General features: G+C 50.4%; 1 protein-coding gene across 1 annotated transcript; it reads left to right on the plus strand.

Moving 5' to 3' along the window:
- Positions 1 to 13,233: 13,233 nt before the first annotated feature.
- On the plus strand, positions 13,234 to 21,976 carry CXCL14 (chemokine (C-X-C motif) ligand 14). Its single transcript, XM_011969192.1, has 4 exons — positions 13,234 to 13,990; positions 14,166 to 14,271; positions 18,002 to 18,115; positions 20,806 to 21,976. Exons 1-4 carry the CDS (start codon positions 13,891 to 13,893, stop codon positions 20,819 to 20,821), a joined length of 336 nt encoding a protein of 111 aa, XP_011824582.1. The 5' UTR covers positions 13,234 to 13,890; the 3' UTR covers positions 20,822 to 21,976.
- The last annotated feature ends 3,759 nt before the right edge of the window (positions 21,977 to 25,735 follow it).

Below are 25,735 nucleotides of genomic sequence, written 5' to 3' on the forward strand. Positions count from 1 at the left end.
TCTCTCTCTCTCTCTCTCTCTATCTCTCTCTCTCTCTCTCACACACACACACACACACACTTACTCCCTCATTCCTGACTTGCCTTCCTCTTCCAGTAAGTCACACCTTGCCACTTTCCTTTTCCAAGAGACTTAACCTTTCATGAGCTATTTCCTCGGGCACTGCCAGCTGAGCCCTTAACACACCCTGCTCTATAATGGTGTGCATTTCAGTGACACCTGTTACACATGCTTTCTAGAGATACAGTCCTGGCACTAATCTGATGAGCACTTACTACATCCCAAAGGCATGAACATCTCATAATGAACTTTCAGAGACAGAACAAGGTCAAGATGTTTAGGAGCAGAAGAGCACTCCTGGAGCAGCAGAAAACACCTGTTCCTGATAGGCCAGGCTTCCTCACGCCTCCCTAATGAGGCCACAGGGGTGAAGGGCTTAGCGCTTAGTAGGTGGGCGGCACAACAGCTCATGTTTCTCCTCCTGCCACCACTTCACCAAATCCAGGGGACAGGCATGGAACCTCTTCTCACCCTGGATTCTTGCCTCAGAGCTAGGATGCCAAGTTCTAGTCCTGCCTTGGCACTAAGGGACCTTAGGCCAGTCAGTCCTCTAACTTGGCCTCAGTTTCCAACTCTAACACAAGCAGAGCTGGTTCTCTTTGAGAGCCACAGAGCTTTGTGGTTCTCAAAGGCCTTTCATACTACAAAGTCTCTCGTCCCAGGAGTTCCTCACTGCCCCTGAAGAGCTGGGGGCAGGTTCAGCCAAGAAGCTGCTTAGCTTAGGTTCTCCACTCACAGAGCCTGAGTGATCTATTTGGGAGAAATCTCAGGAAGCAGGATGGAGGGAGCAGGGAGAGAGAGACTGAAAGGAGAAAAGGTAAGGTGGGTGTCAAGGTCACGGGTATAGGCAATAGGGCCCCCATTTTGCCAGGGTCTCTGAAAGCGTTCAATTGCCTCCCAGAGCCGCTCCTTGAAAGGCAGGGCCAGAACAGTCACTCACCAGCTCCCACTCCCCATTGGCTGGGATCTGCCCCAGAGGTATGCGCTCTGGCCACCCAAAGCCCCTTCCACATCTCCAGGCTGTGTCTGAGGAAAGGCAATGGGAGCTGTGTAGGCTGCAGCAAGCACTGCGCAAGAAAACAGGATACGTGGAACACTCCAGGTGGGTTCAGGCAGGGAGAGGTGAGTCGGAACTGTCCAACACAGCTGCCACTGAAATTGGAGGTGGGCTTAGGAGGCAGCTATGATGGGTAGTGTAGGCCCGTGCTCCCGCCTCCAGGTTCTGAGTCCTGCTCCATGGCACAGAAGGACCATCCCACGAACATCCAAGTGATGCACCAGGCACTAATCTAGACATCAGGCAAACAACTGAGAACAAATGCACCCTACATGTGCCCTGAGTAAGTCCCTTCTCAGGTCTGGGCCTCAGTTTCTTTATACCCTAAAAGGGGATCAGAATGCCTGCCTCCCAGAGTGGCATGAGAATGTCTGCAGGGTCATTGTGTGACCTCCGATGCTTTGCACTTGCATCATTATGGGAGTGTAGGGACCCCGGAGAAGTGCAGCCTAATAGTGGAATCACAGGCACCCTGCAGTTAGGGGAAAGCTTTGGAGCGAAGGCAGCTCTGGTCACCCCTATACCCTGGAGGCTCCTACCTGAGTTCCAGGTAGTGCTGAGAGGCAGGATGATGCTGTGGTGGCACATGGGCCTTGGAGTCAGGAGGTCTGAGAGTTCATGGCCAGCTCTGCCCACAGGCTGAGTGACTTCTGAAAAGTCATTTATTCTCATCACCAGTGGGCACGTGCTGAACGTTGGGCTGGGTTGAGAACTCAGAGATGTTGTCTGCAAAGCAAACAGCAGGCCTGCAGCCAGTGCCCTCTTTGGGCTGCCCTGCCTGAGAGCCATGGCGTGTCTGGATCTTGGGTCTCACAAAGCCAGCCTATTGCCTTTTCTCCAAAGCCTCCCACCCCCTTCACAGGACAGGGAGCAGCATAACCCCCAGCCCAGGTGGGGTGGGGGTGGGCCAGCAGCAGCCCTGGAAACGTTCAAGCTTTACGGTCCCCCAGCAGGTCTCTGTTCTCCTCCACTAGCTCAGCCCCCAGCCCTCTGAGAAGCCCTGAGCTTAAGGGAACCAGGTGCCTTCATTTAAAAAAAGCAAAAAAAAAAAAAAAAAAAAAAAAAAACACACACATACACACACAAATAAAGGGTGATTTTGCAAGAGGAGTGTGATGCTTTCTTGGGGGTTCCAAGCAGTTTTACAGGCCCAGACACAGAGCAAAGGCACTCAGGGGCCATGCAGAGCTCCCAGGCCCTGCAGGCTGGCTGGGGCCCAGGGCCCATGGGCAGGGATGGTGTGGGAAAGGCCCTCCTCCGGCTCTTCACTGTTCTCCAACTGCAACCCAGGCAGCCTTTGCTCAGAGGGTATTCCTCTGCACACTGATGGGGAGAAGGAGAGGAAGGAGGTCCAGTTCCCTGGGAGTCAGTTCACATGGACTTCCCATGTTAGGGGCCCTATATGCACGAGGAAAGCCCTATCCTTAAAAGGGCTTTATCTTGCCATGGATATGGGATAGGTACAGGGAGCCCTGAACAAGGACTTCCCAAATCCTTATTCCCAGGCACTACCAGAAATGTGGTGCTTTTCTCTGCCTCAAAAAAAAAAAAAAAAAAAACAAATCTGGGAATTTACCTCATAAGGAAAACCAACAGACTGGATTTAAAATGCATCTTTAGACCAGGCGCTGTGGCTCATGCCTGTAATCCCAGCACTTTGGGAGGCTGAGGTGGGTGGATCACCTGAGGTCAGGAGTTCAAGACCTGACTGGGCAACTTGGTGAAACCCTGTTTCTACTAAAAGTACAAAAAATTACCTGGGTGTGGGGTGGACACCTGTAGTCCCAGCTACTCAGGAGGCTGAGGCAGGAGAATCGCTTGAACCCAGGAGGCGGAGGTTGCAGTCAGCCAAGATCATGCCACTGCACTCCAGCCTGGGCAACAGAGTGAGACTCTGCCTCAAAATAAATAAACAAATAAATACATACATACATACATTAACTAATTAATTAAAATGCATCTTTAAAATCTTCCCTTTTTGCAATCCCACACAGGACATCCCAAATTCAAAGTATGAGAGAACGTGTCAACCACCAAATACACCAAAAATGGGCACACTCAGAAAGACGCAGAGGCCCGTAAATGTTACCAATAGTTACTACAAACTAACTTTGACAAGCGGATATTTCAGGGCCTTGGCCCTTCAGCATATTGACTTGGAAAATTAACCTGGAGTCCCTACAGGACTGAGCCCAGTGCCTGGTGTCAGCCCAGCCACCTATCAGGGACCAGGCAGATTGTGACAGCCATGACACAGTTCCCTTTTTGTCGCACTATGGGAGCATGTGGTTGAGGGAAATGGGGGAGCAAGGCCTAAGGGCTTCCCAAGCCACTGCAAGTATAAACTAGAGACACTCTTTGAGAACCCTAAATTTAAAATCATTTAGCTGGAAGTCATTGACATTTCATAAAGTCTGTATTTCACCCCAGGACCTTTTAAACCTCCCTAGGCATTTAAAGTGGGGATTATACAAGAGTGAGAGCATTTATGAAATAATGTGCACCAAAGAAAGATGCGTACACAGGATTAAGCAGTGTAACTGTCATTATGTGAAAGTTCCTGTTCACCGGCACAGCCTGGACTGGTCCTGGGAAGGATGGAAAGTTCCATGTGCCCCTTTTTCTCCTTGGTGCTGCTGTACTGTTTTCAGAATGGTATCATTTGTTTGGTTCTTTGCTTATTTTTGTTTGTTTGTTTGTTTGTTTGTGAAATGGGAGTTGAAATGGCCTCAAACAGACCTAGGCACCAAATCCAATTTTCCAGTCAAATTAATTATGAGTTCCTGACGCAGCATTCAAGGCTCTCCGCAATACCCGCTTACTGACCATACTCCCTGCATATACTCTACCTCCCATCAAACCAGCCAGTCCCTGGCTCATCACCTGCATTCTGACCTCAGGCTGGACCTCAGCTGCTCTGTCCCTGCGGGTCACCTTCACTCACCCCTCTCTACCTGAGCAGTCTTCCTCATCCTTCAAGGTCTATTTCCACTACCTGCTTCATGAAAGCGCTCCCAATCCCCGACCAGGATGGGACTGCCTTACAGGCCCCCCATCTGGAATCCTCGCATCCGTAACTCATTTGAAATATTCTCTCAGCCTGCTGGCAAGGGCCCCTCTGGCCTGCAGACATCCTGCCAAGCCTCTGGCCCGCAGCCTCTGCAACCCTGCAACCCCGGCACAGAGCAGGCGCTCAGCAAGGGCTCAACTTGGTGCTTATAGAGGCTTTTGCTTACCAGAATAAAATAAACCCCCCATTTCAGGCCAAGGATGGCAACTTGGATAATCATGTTTTTCATCCCAATCCAAATGGATTTCCACATATGTTAGTGGCTTTTCTTCCTCCACAGGATAAACAAATTTAGTCTCTTTGTGATAGCTCAAATACATGTTTAAAGAACTGCCCCCAAATGTTGTGTCTTCAAAGACAAAAATTCAGGAAAAACTTATACAATACTTCTGTTAGTCCAGCTGAAACAGCCGCTACAAGAACATTAACTCTCTGGCCTCTGCCTTCTTCCTTGGACACTGGACCACCAGCCATGACACCGGGAGCAAACCCGCCCTGCTTTCTGTGGTTCTGAGCCTCTTGAATTCGGGCCTCCGCCAACACACAGCAGGACATCTAGCCTTACACAGGGGCCCCTTCTCAGCGTCCCCATACCACGCTTTACCTCCTGCCCTCTTTCTCCAGCATCCACATCTGGTTTCCCTTCAGCACAAGTTTCACAATGGACAGATTTTGCACTTCCAGGATTTATGGTTCCTGCCGCCCCTCCTTGCTTTTGATATGATTCCATTATGTGCTTAAAATCTGGGCCACGCTCTTGGCTCCAGAGAGCTGTTTATGACAATTCTTTTATGGCCTTAAATCGCTCACCGTTAAGAACCTGGTCATGTTCAGAGGCAATGACTAGTTGCTAAGAAAGAAAATTGCAGTATGTCTCAGATGGTTGCTTGAAAAGTTTTCTTCATAGAAGATTCATGAAGGCTAGTGTTTACCTGGCAGGTAAATCCTCTGAGCAACACCTTGGACCCTGTTCTCCTCCATCAGCTGCCAGAGACTGATTAAAAGCAAATTGGTCGCAATCTTCTCACCCCGGACCCAATCACTTCCTCCCTTCTGCTGTGCTAGAGACCACACTGACAGAATTGGTAAAAATAAAACACCAGTGTCACAAATACTCCCTCTTGACAGCAAACAAGACTGAGAACATTTTTTTCTTTTCCATTTCTGCATTACATTTTTTCAGAAGGCAAAGGATTTCAGGAATAAGAAGACAAAAGCTTTTATGAAAGACCGGGCATGGTGCTGCAATCCCAGCACTTTGGGAAGCTTAGATGGGCAGATTGGTTAAGCTCAGGAATTCAAGACATGCCAGGGCAACATAGTGAGACCCCCATTTCTACGAGAAAATTTAAAAACTAGCTGAGGATAGTGGCATGTGCCTGTAGTCCCAGCTGCTTAGGAGGCTGAGGTGGGAGGTTCACTTGAGCCTAAGAGGCAGAGGTTGCCGTGAGCTGACATCACACCACTGCACTCCAGCCTGATCGACAGAACAAGATCCTGTCTCAAAAAAAAAAAAAAAAAAAAAAAAATGCCCTGACCTTTGGGCAAGAACTTCCCCAAACCAAGGTTTCTCTTGCCTCCCAACTCCCTCTCTGCCATCCTTCCTTCATCCAACAGCCAGACAGATCCTCTCATAAGGCAAAAGCGAGTCACACAACCCTGCTTGAAATTCTCCAATGGCTTCTTATAATCCAGGTGATGAAGCCCAAACTCCTCAGCTGCCCAGGACCCTGCACAGTTTGGTGCTGATCTATATATTCAGCCTTATGCCCCTTCCCTCCCCTGCCCAGATCCCTGCCCTACATGCACAGGGCTCCGTTAACATCCTAGAGTTCCCTTGACCTTTCCCAACCCATAGCAGTTGTTTAAGCTGTTGTCTCTGCCTGAACCATCCTCCTCAATGCCTGCTTCCCTATCAGAGCACGAATGCCCACTGTGCCCTGTGAGAGCTTAGCAGTGTGCCTAGCTTTTCTCTCCCCACACTCTGCCCATGGCAGACCCAGAGGGCTCCATGTCTGTGTGTCTGAGATCACCGCAGAAGACTCCTTGGACCGCCACATTACCACCCTCTGGTACTGGATGTAGCGCTGCCAGTTAAAATACCGGCCACAAGTTAAATTTGAATGTCAGTATAAACAATGAATATTTTTTAGTATAAGTATGCCCCAAATATTGCATGGGCATTTTGTGTTTTTTGTTTGTGAAAGCTGACAATCCTAGCTAGTTGAGAACTCTGGGATGCCCTCCAGGGAGAAGAACTGAGGACCAGGTGGCAGCAGCATGCAGACAGGAAGGTGGTAAGTGACACCTGGGCAAAAGGTGGGGAGCATCCCCCCACCCGCCTTCTGGGAGGCAGCGTATGGCCATGCAGAGCAGGACTCCAGAGTCAGATTGCTTGGGTTTGAATCTCAGCCCTGCCGCTTGCTAGTTATTTTGGGCAACGTACTTAACTTTCTCCTCAGTTTCCTCATCTATAAAATGGGGATAACCTACTTCATGTGGTTATGAAAATTAAATAAATAAATATTTATGTAGCACTTAGAACAATCCTTGAGACATAGTAAGCATTCTATAAGCATTTCATAAATATAAAGCAGAAGAAATTAGCCAAGCCAACCCACAGATAAGGGGGGTGAGTCTACAAGATTTAATAGTCATAAAACAAGAATGAACATTTATGGAATGCTTACTATGTGACAAGATACTGTGCAACATGTTTGTTCTATATCAGCTCATTTAATCCTTATCATAGCCTGATTATTTATTATTATTATTATCTTCTTTTTACAGATGAGGAAGCAGAAGAACAGAATGGTAGACTAGGACTCTAAACCAGGAAGTCTGACTCTGTAATGCACTAGACTGTGACAAACTGTGATCCACATTAATTCATTCATCCTGCATTCAATCATTTCTTCACTGAGTACCTACTCTGTGCCCGGCCCTGTGCTCATGCTGGGGAACTAGAATTAATGAGAAAGACACAGAGCAACCTCAGAGGATCATGGACCTGAAGAAAGACCTCATAGGAGCCTTTACAAGTGTGAGGAGTGGCACTGGAGAGAACGAGGTCTACAAGTCATGCAGACAGCAGGTGCTTCTCCTACCCTGGGACTGGGAGGGGAGTCAGGCAGATGTGTGCAGTCAAGGAGGGCTTCCCTGTAAAATGACATATTTGCAGATTCAGGAAGGCAAACAAAAGCAAACAGCCTAGCCAAGGAGACGGGACTTGGCGGTGCCTGCACCGAGGCTTAGGACTCTGCTGCAAACATGGAACAGGGCTGGGGAGAGAGGCAGGAGGTGGGGCAGGGCAGAACGAGGACAGGCGAGGCCAGCTCGGTGGGCTGCTTGTTCCCCTGTGCCAAGCAGAGGGGGACAACTCTAAAGATGGGCCTGGTCCCTCACCATGGGACTCACCCAAGCCACCAACAACTCCACCTGCCTCTCTGCAGTGCCAGCTGCACAGCACAGGTGCTCATCGCCCATCGCCAGGGTCTGCTCGGTGAGGCTTAAGGTTGCCCAAGCCCTTGCTGAATCAACTGCTTCTGAGTTGCTGTTATAACAAGAACATTCTGAAAAACTGAAAAGCAAGGAGAGAAGCTTTATAACAATGCCCAACATTTCGCTGCTCAAAGAGAATGATGTTTGTAACTCTGTCTTGCCATCCTTTATACACAGGTTACTGTTTTGCATACTTGTAATCACAGTGTTTACACAACCTTGTGTTTTTTCTACTTACTGTATAAGCATTTACTCCACAAATTTAGAGCTTTCATTGTTTTCTTAATCCCCCATTGTTGGGCATTTAGGTTAAATCTTTATTTTTAACAAGAACTAGTTTTGCATGTGATAGTTCTCCATTGTGAGAATTTTAAACAGATTTCTGAAGTGGTTAATAAGATGAAATGGTTTAATTCAAACACTCTGGAAACCATACTCTATGATTTCCCCAAATTTTGTACCAATTGATAGTCCCATGGGTGATGCTTAAGTGATGCTTCCTCATTTTACCATTATCAGCTTTGGATGTTGCTATTTAAAATAAACATTTCCTCATTGAGTGGGACCTAAACCAAAATGCCATGATGCTGCGGCACTGCTGCGCTTTTCCTTGATTGCTAATGAGGATGCCTATTCTTCGATGAATTGGTTAATTGCCTTTCTTTTTCTCCTGAATTGTCCTTTGACGTCCTTTGCTCATTTATATGTTAGGGCCCTCTTTGGAAATATCTTTGCATGTGTTCTTAATATAATAAAGATGCTTGTCTGTAAGGGAGTGTTGTTGGATGAATAGATGGTGGAATAAATGCTACTTGTTGGTTTGTCATATTTGCTGCAAGCATTTTCTCCCACGTTTAGGGGAGTCTTGCAGTGCTCCCTGTAACCAATCTGAGTAACAGAGCCCCCCTACACACACTCTGCCTCGGGGCTGCTTTAAGCTTAATTCAATACTGCCTGGCTGTCCCCCACATCATTTCCTCTGGGCTTAAGTTACTCAGGATCTCTAAATATTTGCAGTGTAAAGAACAAAACCAGAGATAGTTCTTGGGAACCTTGGTCGTTCAACCTCCTTCACCCCAGAGCACGGCCAGGGAAGGAGTCAGCATGCAGGGCTGTAGCTGAAGGAGAGCTGCAGAGAGGAGGCAGCTGGCTGCCCAGACTCCACAGGCTACAGGTAATAGGCAGAGGGAGGAGCTGGAGAGGGAGAGGCACCCGCCAGGCTTGGACTCAGAGCCAGCAGCCACACAACACAATGGAAGCAGGTATTTTGGGGTGACCCACCATGTCATGAGTGGTGATGGAGCCAGACAGGTTCCTGGAGCCCAGGATCTTGTTCTGGTCTAAGTAACTAGGTACAGGACACAGAGACAGGAGGCTGGCTAACATTAATGCACAGGGAGATCTTGTATGCAATCAATCCCATTGCTGGGCCTCAGTTTCCTCATATGTACAATGAAGGCCAGTTGTGGCCTCAGCCCCTACTAGTGCTGAATTCTAGGATTCCTGTCCTTCCAGGGAAGTAAAAAGGACTCCTCTTCTGAAAAGAAGGTCTGTTATGAAAAGAACTAAAAGAATGGGGGGAGGAATTGCCCTGGATCCCAGCTCCCAGGGCAGAAAACCAGCCTTGACCAATCAAGACCCCTTTCTCAGCAGACCAAGGAGTAGAGTGCCCAGACAACTGTGGGATTTCCTGGAAAGCCACACTCCTGCTATCATCATCTCCTCCTCCCAGAGACTTCACCTCTAAAACAAATGCCCTGAGGAGGAACTGGCCTCCCTGGGAATATGGACTCCCCATGGCCACCCCTACACACCCCCTGCACACACGCAAACACACAACACACTTTCCCACATGCAACCTTGCAGCCTGTGCAGCCTGCATTCAGTAGTACTCTCACACGCTGAGCTTTTGCCTGAAACATGTTTGTATTTACTTCACAGACATGGAGTGAACCCCTGCTATGTGCCAATCAATCACTGTTGTAGACACTGAGGATGAGCAAGACAGAGACCCGCAGACACAGACAGATCATCCACCATGCACTCCCAAATAAACATGAAAATGTACAATTTGAGGTTGCTGCACATAAAATGAATAAAGTAAAATCGGTGGCAACACAGAGAGGGACTGTTGTTGGGGGTATGCTTGTGTGATTGGAACTGGACAGTGAATATTGGAGCTGAGGCTCAGTGAGGAGAAGAAGGTTGTCTGTCAGTCCCTGGGGAGGAGCACTGCAGGTGGAGAGGCCAGTGAGCACAAAGGCCCTGAGGCAGCAACACGCTTGGATGTTTGAAGATAAGACAAGGTAGAGTGGCCAGAGCATAGCCTGTGGGGAGCATGGCAGGTGCTGGTCACAATGAGGTGTGCACTGCTGGGGACTTGGCTTGGACTCTGCATGAGATCAGGAGCCAGTAAAGGGCTCAGAGCAGGGACTTCCCCCAGGAGATCACTGTGTGAGCAGAGGGGTCCGTGAAGGGCCAGGAGTGCCCTCCCTTCTGTGGTCACTGGTTAATTCCTTTCCATCCTTCATATCTAACTCAATGACCCCTTCCTCCAGGAATTTGTCCCCACCTCGCTACCCCGTCAGATCCCCTGATGAGTCTCCTAGCACCAGTCACCCTCCAGGATACCTCTGCAGGAGTTTCACGCCGATCTCTGTGGTTGTATAGTTAATGTCTGCCTTCCCCACTAGACTCTGAGCTGCTTGGGGACAGGCACACAGCTGCCTTGGCTTACCTCCAACCCCCAGCACCTTGCACAAAGCCTGGCACACAGTGGGTGCTCAATAAATGTAAAGAGAAGAAATAAGTAAATCCCTGGGGTCTCAGCAAAAGTCCCACTCCCTTAAGGAGTGGTGTCCTGTTTCCACTTCCTCCCTCCTCTGTACCCCCTACACTTCACGTCTACCTCTTCTGTAGAACCCAACATGACCATCCATGTGTTGACACCTGCACACACGCATGCATACACATGCATGCACACACACAGGCAAGGCATATGTGCTGTTCTTCACTGTACCCCAGGGACCTCCTTGAAGCAGACAGTGCCACTGTACAAAGAACGACCTCACCCATGCCCACCTGCTCAGAGGCCCATGACTTGGGCTCACTAGAGAGTCTATGCCCTGAAGGTATGTCAGGGGCGAAGCCCCCTCCCTCACCCAGTTGGGCAGCATCCCCCACAGACCTGCTGGCAGAAGGTGCCACATGCTCTCCTGTACCATGGCTCCAAAAGAGCTCACACAAACAAGGGCTCAGCTCTGCTTGCACAGTGGCTGCCTTCTGCAAACCAGAGATCTGCATACACAGACTGAGGAGTGTAACTGAGGACAAACTACTGGAATGTCTGACCTCTGGTCCAGCCTAGGAAGCTGAGGAACTTTGGTCCATATTTCTAGAGCCAACTACTTTTTCCTGTGAAAACTCAGTGCCCATGATTGCTGGTGTTGTTAGATCCCAGTTAATCAATCAACATATTCTTGAAACAAATATGTTAGAAATAAAATTGTTAATAAAAAGTAATACTTTACATGTTCTAGGAAAGCTTAGTATTTAAGAAATTCCTTTGCAGCATAAAATGCATTTTTTGGAAGGCAATTGGCAATTTCTATGAAAAGTCTTAAAATGGGCGTGTGCCACGGCCCCATGATTCTATTTCTGAGGCCTGATCCAATGTATTATAACCTACCCCAAAATGGAGCTACAAGAATATTTGTCAAACAGCATTGGTTGTAAGAGGGTAAGGCTGAAAACAATCCAAATGTCCAGCAAGGAGTAGTCAAATTAATTCTGGCACATCTGTACCATGGAATACTCTGCATCTAAAATCATGATAATCGCACTAGTCAGCACACGTCAAACACTTACTCTGTGCTGGGGACCACATTAAAAGCATTACATGCACCATCTCATTTAATTCTGCCTATGCTGTACATATTATTATCATCTCTATCTCACAGATGAGGAAACCAATACCAAATAGAGTTAAGGTATTTGCCCAGAGTCACACAGCTAGTACCTAGGATGCATACTCTGGCAGTTTGACTTCAGACACCAACCTCTCAGCCATGATACTACCTGGCCTCAAATGAAACCCTTAAGGGAGCTATTGTTGTAGCAAGACTAGCCACATGGAGCGATGTTCACAATATGCTAATAGGTGTAGCAAGCAGGTTATTAAAGAGTATATGCAGCCTGATCCCATGTGCACATGTGCACGCAAAGCAAAGAGAGGATGCTTTGGGAAGATTTCACCCAAGATTTTACTTGCGTGAAAATGCTTGTTTTCTTCTGCTTGTGTTTTCTGATTTTTCTGGGCAAACATGCTGCTTCTATATTAAGAAAAAGTATTTTTAGATTTTAAAACTAACATAAATGCCAAAAAGCACTCCCTCATACTCATCTTATGCATAAATGCAAATGTGCAGCTATTGGCTTAGCTTTAGGTATAGGCACAACAGCATGCATAGGCACTGCTTGCTTTTCATGGCTCGGCTTCTTGAAGCAGCAAGGGCTCTCCAGCTGGGAAGAGACGACGCAGATTCTTCCCATTGCACCCCTCAGCAGTCTGTCCCCCATCATCCAGAAACCCTCTGGGCATTTTTGCCTCCAGGGAGCTGCCAGGCTGATGGCATAGAGCTGGGTGAGCTCTACCCTGACAGCCAAGCCCAGGGACTCCAAGAGCTTGAGATGATCCACCTCCTGTCTCTGGGTCTCTCAAGGCAGCAAGAAGAGAAGGGCAGACAGGCCTCAAAGCAACAGAGCGGCTCAGGGACAGGAGTCCCAGTTCTGCAGCCACATATACTGAGGACCCTCCTGGCCTAGTCACTTGCTTCCTGGCTCTGTGACCTTGGATAAGTTATTTCTTCTCTCAGAGCATGTTTCCACACCTGTCAAATAAAGAAATTAAAAGTACCAACTTGGAAGAAAAGTACCAATTTGTAAGAATCAAAGTAATAGACAAATTAGATATAAAATGATGGTGCCAATAAGTAACATTTCCTGGGTACTGATAACATGTATGATTTCTATAGTTCTCACAGCCACCTTATCAGAAACACTGTGACGATCTGCATTTTACAGATGATGAAACAAAAGCTGAGAGCGGTAAAGTCACTCGTGCTGATAAGTAGTGAGGAGGGAATTTCTGCCACCATGGCTGGGTCACACCACTACACCTCGCATTCTGGCACAATGTCGAGAACATGGGAAGGCCTTCATCCAGATGGTTACCATTGTCATCGCTCTCTGCTAGGGCTCTCTACCTGGCTTTGGAGAGTAGTGTGAGAGTGAGGACTCCTCCTGGTTCTCCCCAATACCGAGACACTCACACAGCCACCAGGCCACTGACCCACTTTAAGGAGCTTTCCTTTGGGAGTCACCAAAACTCTCTCCCCAATACCCGCCCAACCCCCGAGCACACACACATACCCTCTTTGAGTCAGTTCCAGTGACCACAGTCAATGAATTTGCTGCTGGACAGTCTATGACAAGCCCCTGCCCAAAATTGGCCTTGTGTTCTGGCCTGGCAGGGGCCCTGGGGGGTCAGGCCTGCAGGCACTCATGCTTGGCACCTGCTCCAAAACCCTTTTGGGTCTTTGAGGATCTGGGCCCTGGGCCTGGGTCTCCCGGCAGCTCAGAAAAGTTGGCCTGCCTGGCCAGAGAGGGAACTGCGCGATTCAGAAAAGCACTGCCCTTCAGCAGTCTGGGCTCCCCAAAAGCAGAGCAGGACGCTAGAAACGTGTGCGCGCAGTGGTCTGGGTATGCAAGTGTGCGAAGGATACGTGTTGTGTGAGCGAGAGGTTAGCGGATGTGCGTGTGCGTGTGCGCGCGTGGCTCCGGGTGTGCGCCGCTGCGATAGCGGGTCCTTTCCCGGGGCGGGCGACGGGCGGGCTGGGAAGGTCTCCTCCCCTCACCACATTGAGAAATCTCAGTGAGTCACCGAGTGGTTCTGCATATTAATGAGCTCACTCGCTGCGAGGGCAGGAGCGGATTTAAAAGAGGCCAGGGCGGGCGGAGGGAGGCTGTGGAGAGAGCGCAGAGACAAGCGCAGAGCGCAGCGCACCGCGACAGACAGCCGTGGGCATCCACCGACGGCGCAGCCGGAGCCAGCCGAGCCGGAAGGCGCGCCCCGGGCAGAGAAAGCCGAGCAGAGCCGGGTGGCGTCTCCCGGCCGCCGCTCCGACGGGCCAGCGCCCTCCCCATGTCCCTGCTCCCGCGCCGGGCCCCTCCGGTCAGCATGAGGCTCCTGGCGGCCGCGCTACTCCTGCTGCTGCTGGCGCTGTACACCGCGCGCGTGGACGGTGAGTGCGGGGAGCTCCCCTTGTCGCCGTCTCGTCTCTTCCTGTCCTGGGGAACACAAGCGCCAATTTCTAGGCATCCTAGGATCCCGCGGGGGGTGGTTTGGGTGGGCACCAAGGTGGTCGAGGGGTAGGAGACTCCCTCGCAACTAAGCAGCTGCCCCGCGCTCGCTCGCAGGGTCCAAATGCAAGTGCTCCCGGAAGGGACCCAAGATTCGCTACAGCGACGTGAAGAAGCTGGAAATGAAGCCAAAGTACCCGCACTGCGAGGAGAAGATGGTTATGTGAGTTCTCGCTCCTCACCTTGAGGGGGTGCGCACTGCTGTCAACCCGATGCCAGGGCACAGCCCGGGCCTGGGTCTGGCTAACAAACATTTCTCTCTGACTTTGTCAAAGCCCTGGAAAAGGCTTCGTAATTGCCCAGCAAGTCCTTAGGACGCTGGCGAGACACTCTAGAAGACAGTCGGGAAAGGGGGTCACTGTCCCGCTCCGGAACAGAGCCTCCCAAGTTCAGCCTTGCTAGGATTCAAATGAGTAGTCTCCCTATTTGTACCATGGGCCACCCACTCTGCTAGGGCCATCAAGGGTTAAAGGGATCCCTTGTGCCAACTCAGAAAACCTAGATTGAAATCACTTAAAGCACACCCACACCCAAACTGTGAGGCGTGCTGCCTTCCTGTCACTGGACAGAGGATTAATGCAAACACTATCTTAAATCCTGACTCTCCTTCAGAGCCTTGTTCCAGTCAGAGGCCAGTGGACCGCAAGTTTTTGGCTCCTAGAGATTTCATTTTGAGAACGCTCCACGCGCTTCCCTCACCGGCTGTACTCCCTGTGGGTCGAGATACCGAGTGCTCTCCTGGGGTTAATGTGCCACATGGCTGGAGCCCTGCTTGGTGGGGATGTGGGGAATGTTGGAAAAACTGGGGCAGAGTGAGAGAACACTTAGTTTCTTGCTCCTCCGCCTTCCCAATTAACCACTTGAGGCCAGCACCTCTGCTTCCTCATCAATACGCTCTTGGCCAGGAAGGGAGCCCTTGGCAAAGCAGCTACCAAATATTTGCCATAGACCATTGGCCCCTCTTCCCCTCCCCCAGAAACAGGACGCACTTTATTCTCAGTCTGGGCAAGTGCCTTCCACCGGCTGGCCCCCACTGGCCCAAAAGCCTTCCACAGTGTCTGTGAAAGCAGGGCACACCCCCACCCAGCACCCCACATCCCCCGCCTAGGGGTTACACAAGCAGGCTGAACTTAGGGGAATTCAGAAATCCACTGGACCTGAGCTGACCCCACTGCCTTCCTTCACAGGCACCTAAATTAACACCCTTGTCCCTACCCCTTGCCTTGCAGACCAAATTCAAAGAAAACACCCAAAAATCCTTTTGGGTGGGGGCCAAGTGTCAAATGAGCTGGGAAAGGAGCTCCAAGCTCCTCAATGGTTCCAGTTTGCAGGCTAAGAATGACAGGGGGAGTTCCAAGTTAAATCTCACTCGTCTAAGAGCTGAAAACCACTCTGTATACCAAGCAAGTTTCTGAGACCTTCCAGGGGAAGAAAGCAGAGTAAAGGATGCAGTGATACCTAAAAAGAACAGAGCCCTCAGTAAATACGCTTGCCCTTTTCCTGGCTAAACTTTTGCACATATAGAGGAAAACTATAGCTAGGCAAGTGCGGAAAAGGCTTTATGGAGCCTTGTGGAAACTTGCAGGGGCTTCAGGAGATCAGCACACAATCCAATCGCCCTCTACTAAACCTCCACCCCCCTGCCCCCAGCCTCTCACCTCATCCCTGAGGGCTGGGGGCTCCTCTCCCTCTCCACGATCCTAAAACTCTCCAAATCAGATGAGGGGCCAGCACTTTTGCAAAGCAGGTTTTCAGCCACAAAGGCTGAACAAAAGCAAATTTTCCAGCTCACCCTGAGTCACCCAGAAATCGCTGCTGAGGCTGGGGGTGGGGGCAGGGCAGGGGCAGGGGGGAAAGGTCCGCTTTGCAAGTGGGAGTCTTTGCACCCAGAAGAATCCAGGAGAGTCTGAATTCTAGAAAGAGCCATTTGTGTCATAGGTCCATGGAGCTCTCACCAAAACCCTTACACAGCCTCCCCACCCCACCCCCAGAACTGTGGAGGAGAGGGTCACAGGACTCAGAATTTCTGATAGTTGCTGGAGTCACAAATCCCCATGTCTGCACTCCACAACCGATTTTCATAATCCCAGTATTATGACGTGGCATTTGAGCACTGTAGTGAGAGGGCTGAGTGTCCCTTCCTGCTCTCCCTGACCTTCAGGATTTGGGATGCACAGCCTGCACACTGACCTAACTGAGACAGGGGTTTTATCAGGCATTGCCACGTCCTTTCCTTCAGAATGCAAAAGCAGCCTTGTAGGCAGAAAGAGAAAAGCATTTGCTAAATTCCTGCAGGGTGACTGGGCACAGTGGGGGAGAGAGACAACTAGAGTTCACTCTGAAGCCTGGCCCTTGCTCAAGGCTAGAGGAATGACCCGGGTCACAGAGGAGTCCAGTCAAAGCAGGCACCATCACCTGGCATCAGCAGGAAGACCCGCCCCTGCCCCAAGGAGCTTAGGCCCTAGTGGGGACCCCAGAAACCCAGAGCACGGAGAAGGGAAGAAAACAGGTCGCCCAGGAACATTATGCCCCCATTCTGTGGCAAGATCCAATTTTCTTTCCCCATCAATTGGGAGACTGAAGTCATGGGAATCCTGTCCCTTCCAGAACTTAGCCCATATAAGCCCTGACATTATCCATTTGGTAACAGTGGGGAACTAGCTGACCTCTGTCCCTCTCTTCCCACTCTTTCCACTCTCACTTCCAGTCTCCCTTCTTTGCCCTCCAAGCCCATTCCAGAATCCCAGTCTACCATCATAGCTTGCATGGCTGTGACTCCTCAAGAAGTGGCATCCTCACCTCTCGCCTTGCACTTTTCCAAATACCCTAGGTGGTCCCTTATTACCCCCAACTCCTGTCATGCCTGTGGCCCAGCCCCGGCTTAGAGAGGCTCAGAAGTTCTGAGCAGCAGGCTTGCCTCGCCCTCCAGGCTGGAGCCCCCACAGCAAGCTCCTCTTTCCTCTTGGCCACTTCATCTTCCATGACCAATGACTACTAACAGTAACTATTAATTGTGCATCTACCAGGTTCTGGGCACTTTGTAAAGACTGTATCTTTTAATCATCCCAATAACCCTGTGAGATAGTCCTATTATTGTGCCCATTTTACAGATGGCCAAACTGGATTCAGAGAGGTTACCCAAGGTCCCACAACCAAACTTGAGATTCAGTCCCAGGCCCCTACAGTCTGCACAACACCTGCTTCTCTACCACATGGCTAGGCTTCTGCTGGGTGTTGGGACATTGGCTGATAGAGGCCTGAGATCTTCAGGCTGTGCAGAAGAGAGGTCTTACTCTTCTGCTTAGGGGTGAGATACCTGGCACCTCACACAAGGCCAACAAGACTTTGCCTCAGGATCAGGAGATGCCCAGCGCTAGGACAACCTATGGTGGGTCAGAGGGAACTGGGGTTGAGGAGACAGAAACCAGAGTGTCTGCGGGGCATGTCTGAGCCTTACCATGAGCTCCTCAAATCCAAGGACAGAGGTGTTGGCATGTGCACCTTGCTGGCATTAGCTTTCTCCACCTCCTGATCCCAGGCTCAGAGGGGCTGGAAGAGTCCTCTGACCTTTGTTCTCCAAAAGAGGCCTGGGCCCTGGAGACAACACACTGCATGAGGTTGGGGGTGGGAGAGACCATCCGAGACTCTCAGGACTCCCAGGGGAAAAGTGAGGGAGGGTTAGACCCTAATATGGAGTCAGAGAATAAGGGGACAACCAGAACCTTCCAAAGAGCCAGCCTGGGAGTGAGCACATAAGTAGGCTCCCTTGAGAGGAGGCAGGAAGCCGCAGTCTCTCAGGACCCCGGCTTAGCCCAGGGCCACTCACAGGCCACAGGAGAGGCAACATGCTATTCAGCCTCCTCAACCCTCCACCTCATCCTGCTCCATTTCAGCATCACCACCAAGAGCGTGTCCAGGTACCGAGGTCAGGAGCACTGCCTGCACCCCAAGCTGCAGAGCACCAAACGCTTCATCAAGTGGTACAACGCCTGGAACGAGAAGCGCAGGTACGCGCTGCCTCTGCTCACCTTCCTTCCCGCCAGACCCAGCTGTGGCTCTCAGGATGGGAAGGGACCCCCCGCCACCAGGTCATCTAGCCCCATCTAATATGTGAACACACACCACAACATCCACAGCAAACAGATACTCAGGCATTGCCTACATACCCCCAGGGATGAGGAACTCACCACTTAAAGCTAGCTATGCATCTCTTGTCCATTTGCAAGCATGGCAGGTTTGTCATTTTGTAAACTAAAGTCTGCCTCACTCTAATATTTACATTATAATCTTAATTTCTCTTTTTATTTAAGTTACATAAGTTGTTAAATGGCAAGGTGAGCACTGGCATAGCTGCCAGGGGAGCTCTGAGTATTCAGTGGGGTGAAATGTGACCAATTAGGTGACAGTGTATGTTGGCTAAAAAACTGTGCTATAAAACCATGAGGTGCTGAGGATGATCTTTGCCAGAAACATGTTTTCTTCTCCAAGGTGCCTCACTCTCTCTGCTGCCCAGAAACCTGATAAAATCCTTCCTTTGCAGGTGCTGGAAGGCACCACGGGTTTGGCTCTTTAAAATCAGAGCCACTATTAACCAAGGCAGGCAGCAATGTTAAAAGCACCAGCACCCTGAACCAGCCCTGTACTTACTGGGCACTGTTTCCTCATAATCAGAAGGTGACTTCCCAGCTCTGGTCTCTTGGGGTCTTATGTCTGTCCTTGGAGGAGGAATCCAGTTCCTAGCTCCCCTGTACCACGTGAAGGTAGCCTGTCCTGCCTCACTCCTCAAATACGCAGAGTTTATTTCTACCTTTTCCTGCATAGTATGATCAGGAAGCGCACACACACACACACGCACGCATGCATGCATGCACCATGCAGGTGACTTTCCCAGGAGCTAGTTTCAGCACCCTCTGCTGCAGAGGGGGAAATCAAGGCTAAATAGGAGAGAGGGGTGACTTGCCCGGGAGCACAGGGCAAAGCCAGGATAGCAAACCAGGCCTCCTGGTGCTATTCCACAAGCTGCCCTCACAGGGTGGAAGGCGCAGCCACAGTGGGTGCCTGCATTGCCCTCCCATCACCCGGCCCAGCCATGCCACACCAAGCTCAGCCCTGTGACCAGCTCTCCAAGAGCTGACACTCAGGCTCAACCCCTGTATCTGAGCCTTTTTTGCTTCCTCCAAAACCGCCTCATCTGCAGTTGCTTGAAATAGAAAGTGATGAGAGCGAGAAATTATTTTCTATAAATCTGATGGGAATGAAGCCCTCTTTCTGGTCAAGCCAGGCAGCTCATGTGGCAAAGGCCAGAACTGCCCAGTCCACTCTCTGTCACCCTCCAGGCCCTGTGTCATCAAAACTGGCAGAAGGCTAATCCCATGGGCAGGTTATGGAAGAGGCTAAGGACATCTTGATCTGACTGCTGGGGGATACTCAAACCTTTAACTCACCTTGCTTCTCCCCTCTACCTGAGCTGCAACCTGGAAAAGCAGGCACCCACAGGTCTAAACATGGCCCTGCTTTTTTTTTTTTTCCTGAAAATTCCAATAATAGCAACAAGAGCCTCTCAGCTACCAGGCCTACTCTCACTTTGCTATAAAATTAGTTCACCCCTCTTTCTTGGAGTGTTAAGGTCCCTGCCCTCCCCACCTCCCTCCCCTGAAAAAAGTTGAAAATATCTTAATGAATGTAGAACAGTAATAAAGGAAGTGTTTGAAGTCCTCTTTGTACAGAGAAAGAGAGAGAGAATGCCAAAGCTAGGTTAGAGAAAGGAGAAGGTTATACGGTGGGCTCAGGCCCATGGGTGCCACACAGAGGAGCTCTGTGCACTTCAGAGACCAGAGCTTTCAGGGAGCTTCCGGCCACCACAGGAAGCGCCGAGTCAGGCATTTTATTTCAATGTGTAATTCGGTGGTCTTACTCAGAAATCAAGAACAAGACAGAGAAGTGATAGGCTGAGTGTAAAGTACGGCCCCAGGGCAGCCATGGGGCAGAACTAGAAGAAAGCAAAATATCTAACTGGGGACAGCTTGAGAGGTGAGGGGAAGGAGGGGTTGGAAACCAGTAGAGGTGAGGCAATGCAGCCAGGAGCAGGGACTGAGGGGCACAGGCCTCTTGCACCACTTCCCCCCCCCCACCAACCACCTCTTCTATCTCTAGGAAGCAGCTTCTAGAGCTAACATTCTTCTGGAATACATGCATTCTTTGGGCAAAATACAAAGAAATATATAAGCCTAAGTCAAGGTAGAGAATGCCTCCCACCCTTGCTATTTTCTCTAAACAGAGAGGCCGAGTACAGACGCGGAAAGAAACAAGGAGGTGCGGGAGCAGCCCACCATGCTAGAGAGAGACTGCATTCCTGCCACTAACAGTCAGTGGCCACTGGGCAAATCTTAAGTCTGTGGTGCCTCAGTTTCCTCATATGCAAAGCTGGTTTGCTCCATAGGCCTCTGAGGACAAAATGAGATTGCAGAGGTGAGATTGCAGACGGTTAGAAAGGACAAAGCCACACTGGTGTGAGTTTTCATGGTCCCTGGGACCACATCCTCAGAAGGGTCCCTCCCACTTCTCCCTGGGGGTTCCTGTAGTCCTAAGACAGGGGCAGTCCCTGCAGACCAGATGCAAATGAAGCCACTTAGCCAGCAGCTTGTGAACTGCCTGCCTCATGTCCTGAGCCACTTACACATGTGTTTTTTCTCCCTAGGGTCTACGAAGAATAGGGTGAAAAATCTCTGATGGGAAAACTCCAGACCAGTTGGGAGACTTGTGCAAAGGACTTTGCAGATTAAAAAAAAGAAAAAAAAAAAAAAAGCCTTTCTTTCTCCCAGGCATAAGACACAAGTTATATATTGTTATGAAGCACTTTTTACCAACGGTCAGTTTTTACATTTTATAGCTGCGTGCGAAAGGCTTCCAGATGTGAGACCCATCTCTCTTGTGCTCCAGACTTCATCACAGGCTGCTTTTTATCGAAAAGGGGAAAACTCATGCCTTTCCTTTTTAAGAAATGCTTTTTTGTATTTGTCCATATGTCACTATACATCTGAGCTTTATAAGCGCCCGGGAGGAACAATGAGCTTGGTGGACACATTTCATTGCAGTGTTGCTCCATTCCTAGCTTGGGAAGCTTCCGCTCAGAGGTCCTGGCGCCTCGGCACAGCTGCCACGGGCTCTCCTGGGCTTATGGCCGGTCACAGCCTCAGTGTGACTCTGCAGTGGCCCCTGTAGCCGGGCAAGCAGGAGCAGGTCTCTCTGCATCTGTTCTTTGAGGAACTCAAGTTTGGTTGCCAGAAAAATGTGCTTCATTCCCCCCTGGTTAATTTTTACACACCCTAGGAAACATTTCCAAGATCCTGTGATGGCGAGACAAATGATCCTTAAAGAAGATGTGGGGTCTTTCCCAACCTGAGAGTTTCTGAAAGGTTCACAGGTTCAATATTTAATGCTTCAGAAGCATGTGAGGTTCCCAACACTGTCAGCAAAAACCTTAGGAGAAAACTTAAAAATATATGAATACATGCACAATACACAGCTACAGACTCACATTCTGTTGACAAGGGAAAACCTTCAAAGCATGTTTCTCTCCCTCACCACAACGGAACATGCAGTACTAAAGCAATATATTTGTGATTCCCCATGTAATTCTTCAATGTTAAACAGTGCAGTCCTCTTTCGAAAGCTAAGATGACCATGCGCCCTTTCCTCTGTACATATACCCTTAAGAATGCCCCCTCCACACACTGCCCCCCAGTATATGCCGCATTGTACTGCTGTGTTATATGCTACGTACATGTCAGAAACCATTAGCATTGCATGCAGGTTTCATATTCTTTCTAAGATGGAAAGTAATAAAATATATTTGAAATGTACCAAAATTCTAGACTGCTGCCTTTTTTCTATTTAAGCTAGGATGACAATAAAATGTTTACCATGTCCTGAAAAAATAAGGACAAATATGCTGGGAAAGAAAACTGGTATTTCCCAAATACCTGTCAACACCATCACCTCTGTGGAATGTGTGGAGCTGTCATTACAGTTGGGAAGCCAAGAAGCCAGGCCTTGAGGCTAAGGCTCCTTCCCCGACGATTCCTACCCCTGCAGCAGGTTTATCAGAGTGGGTAGGTTGGAGCACAGGGAACTAGAGGGTCATGATTCCAGCCTCCTCCACGTAAGACCACACTGAGCCTCAGCACCAGAGGGCAGCAAAGAGCCTGGATGCCTCAGCCAAGGGCTCTGCCAGTTCCCTGGGGCTGCCTGAGGACGGTGACAATGGAGGACTGGTGTAATTATTGCCTCCTGTGAGCCAGACCCTGTGCGGAGAGCCTTACATGCCCTATCTCTTTGAATTCTGGTAATGACCACAACGGGGGTGGTCCTACTGAAGCTCCATTTTACAGATGAGAAAACCAAGGCTCAGTGAGGTGATCACACCATTTAGAGAAGATAGTAGATGGGGCCAGTCAAGATGCCCTGGGGTCCAGGGCCCCAAGACGCCAGGGGGACTCAAGGAGGTGGGAAATGCCCACCTGGGAGGCTGTGGGACTCCGGAGCTGGGCATGTGGGAGCCACACCTGGGAGATACTGGAGCTGTTCCTGCTCCTGCCAGGTGGACAGGTGGACCGTAGGGCACACCTCATGGTGCTTCTAGGGACTGCATGAGGTAAGCCCCTGTAAAGCACTTAGCAGGACACCAGGGTGTGGTGAGCATGTGGCAATGGAAGCCCTTTTTTTTTTTTTTTTTTTTTTTCCCTGAGACAGGGTCTCGCTCTGTCACCCAGGCTGGAGAGTGCAGTGGCACAATCATGGTTCACTGCAGCCTCGAACTCCTGACCTCAAGGGATCCTCCTGCCTCAGCCTCCCAAGTAGCTGGGACTACAGGCACATACCACCATGCCTGGCAAGACGGGATCTCCCTATGTTGCCCAGGCCAGTCTGAAACTCCTGGACTCAAGGATCCTCCTTCCACCTCAGTCTCCCAAAGTGCTGGGATTACAGGCATGAGCCACCATGCCCAGCCAGAAGCTGTTTGAATAAGCACAACACCAGGCCAGCTACTTTGCACTTTGTACCAGCTACCCACAGCGCTGCATCTCACTGTATCCTAAAGTCAGCCAGGCCCCGAAACAGGCCTCTCTGCCCTCACTGGGTTCTCCACACCCAGAAGGACTGCTCATGGGGACTGGCCTCCACCCTGTCTGCTACACTAGCCACTGGGAGCCAGTCCCCCATGTCCCCTTCACCTTCCCGGACATCTCCCTGACACGCTGGTTCTGCACACACTTACAAGGACACCCAGCAAGTACCCTGTCCCAGCATGTCCCTGGCAAGATGCTACCGCAAACGCTTTTATCACCATCTTATTTCCTCCTGGCGGCTCCAAATTACACCACAGGTATTCCTGAGGAAGATCAGAGAGGTTGAGAAAGTTGCCCAAAGCCACAAAGCTACCACTCATCACACCCTCCAATGGCTGGGTCTGGCAGCCTTTCTGCTGAGGGGTGGAGGAGGGGCAGGCTGAGGCCACAGTGAGCTGGAGACCATGAATGCCCTGGGGCAGCCCTGCCTTTCCCTTCGTTACAGAGAAAGAAGGTAGACTGGACAGGGAAACCCCGAGACCAACAGACAGAACAGAGTGCGAGAGCCCCAGAAGACAGTGCATACCAGGACAGGGCAGAGCAGAGGCCAGGCCTCTTTCTGGGAGCCCCGAACCCTACCCGGCCTCAGAGCAGCACCAGTGGAGCCTCAGGAGGGAAGGGGAGTGTACAAAGCTGGCTGAAGAGCCCCGGCTGCCAAGAGCAAAAGCCGCTCCAAGACAGCACGGGCCATGGGGTGCCGCTTGTAAACAAGCCATACACACTCCCTGTCCTTGCTGGGGCTCTCCTTGTCCTGCCTGTGGCTCTAGTGCTAGGCCACCCTCCTCCAACTCTGCGGGCCCGGATGGTCCCTCCCTTCTCTGACGTCCCAAGCCACGGATTGGATCATTAATAACAGTAACAGTGTCACCTCACACCGGTCCAGCCACTGATCCAGGCACTCACTCAAGCACTGGCCCCACATGCTCTATCTGCACTCCCACAATGTGCTTTGTGGCCGGTGCCCAGACAAGTGAAGCACTTCGCTTAGGAGAGCAGAGGAAGTCCCGGAAGTCAAGCCTCAGCTGGTCAAAGCGCAGAAAGGGTGGAGAGTCTGCATGTAAATGTCTCCATTCCCTACAGAGATGGGGTCCCGGGAGAACAGAGGCTGGACTATGCTTCCAGGGAGAGCTTGGGCCCTTTCCTCCAGCAGACAGGGATTAGCCTGACCACTAGGAATAGATTCTGAGCCCAAACACCTCACCAAACACCAAATGAGGACCCACAGGGGCCTGGAACTGTGCGAGGCTCCAGAGAAGAATCTCCTTTCCCGGGGTTACAGACCTGTTTCCTGTACCTCTTCTCCTCTGGGCCTCCCAGTGTCCCTGTGAGGTGTCCACCTGCCAGCTTCCAGGAAAGAGAGTAATCCTAGTGCAGCAAAGCGAGGCCAGGTGGCCTTTCAGGGTAGGCTCTGCACTGAAGGCTCTCATGGGCTTCCCTTGGTAAGAGTGAGCTTCTCCTCTGCACTCAGGGCAGACCTGGCCCACATACAGGCCCCACCTCCTCTGGAGCCACTGCTTCCTCACAGTTAGGCTTGTTTTGGATCCAAATGCCATTGCCCCTGACTTCCCACAGGCTCGTCCTGAGCAGGCCCTGGTGCTGCAGTGGGCTGACACCAGCATGGCCATGTTCTCAGAGAGCTCCAGCCCAGCCCTGCAACTCAACTCCTCCATCTCACCTGACCGCTCTCAGATCTCCACTCAGAGCTTCTCCTGGTCACCCTGGACTGACTACATAATTTGCAAGGCTAGGTGAAAGAAAAAAAAAAGATGCAAGCCCCCTATTCAAAAATTATTAAGAATTTCTAGACGGCAACAGGATGGCATTAAACCAAGCATGGGGCCCAACCCTGCCTCCAGTATCAACTCTAATACCCATATGGGTGACTCATTTTGGTCCTGAATTATTACATAATTTGCACTACAATTTAACAGTTTTATTTTAACCTGAACATCTAAGAAGAAGCCCTTCTTAGAAACCAGGAGCTGTGTCACATGCTGCTTTGTAAAAACCTCCCAGAATCTATGACAGCACTGACGAGGTACTCAAACACAGTTGAATTAATACTAGGATCATAGGGAGATACCCAAGAACACGCTTTCTTCACGCATTCCTGAGCTACTGCTATGTGCAGAACTCTGTGCTGGGCACCATGGGGAACAGAGGTATGACTGGCTGTGCTCCTTTACCCTCAAGGACAGAGTTCAACCATTCATTCACCCAGCTACTGTTGCATGATTAAACATCTGCTCTGCGCTGGATGCTGGAGATGGCCCCTCCAGAAACTCAGTCTACAGGGAGGCAAAGAAGCTGCCTGAAATTGCTGTTGGTCTGACTGCCAGACGGACTCACGGCAGGCTCTGGGGCAGCCCCAAAGGGGCGGGTGCCTCACCTAGGCTCAGAGGAGGAGATTGCAAGTCATTATCAGGCAAGAAAAAAAAAAAAGGTGCTGATTCCATCCTGGCTCTCACATGGCCCGTCGCCGCCACGCTCATATGCAAT

This window comes from Mandrillus leucophaeus, unplaced genomic scaffold, assembly GCF_000951045.1.
Source record: "Mandrillus leucophaeus isolate KB7577 unplaced genomic scaffold, Mleu.le_1.0 Scaffold88, whole genome shotgun sequence".
In the NCBI taxonomy this organism is placed as follows: domain Eukaryota; kingdom Metazoa; phylum Chordata; class Mammalia; order Primates; family Cercopithecidae; genus Mandrillus; species Mandrillus leucophaeus.

What these genes read in the sequence shown, in the direction of transcription:
- CXCL14 (XM_011969192.1), top strand. Translation starts at nt 13,891, where the DNA reads ATGTCCCTGCTCCCGCGCCGGGCCCCTCCGGTCAGCATGAGGCTCCTG. An exon ending in GTACACCGCGCGCGTGGACG is followed by an intron (nt 13,991 to 14,165) that starts GTGAGTGCGGGG and finishes GCTCGCTCGCAG; the next exon opens with GGTCCAAATGCAAGTGCTCC. An exon ending in TGCGAGGAGAAGATGGTTAT is followed by an intron (nt 14,272 to 18,001) that starts GTGAGTTCTCGC and finishes GCTCCATTTCAG; the next exon opens with CATCACCACCAAGAGCGTGT.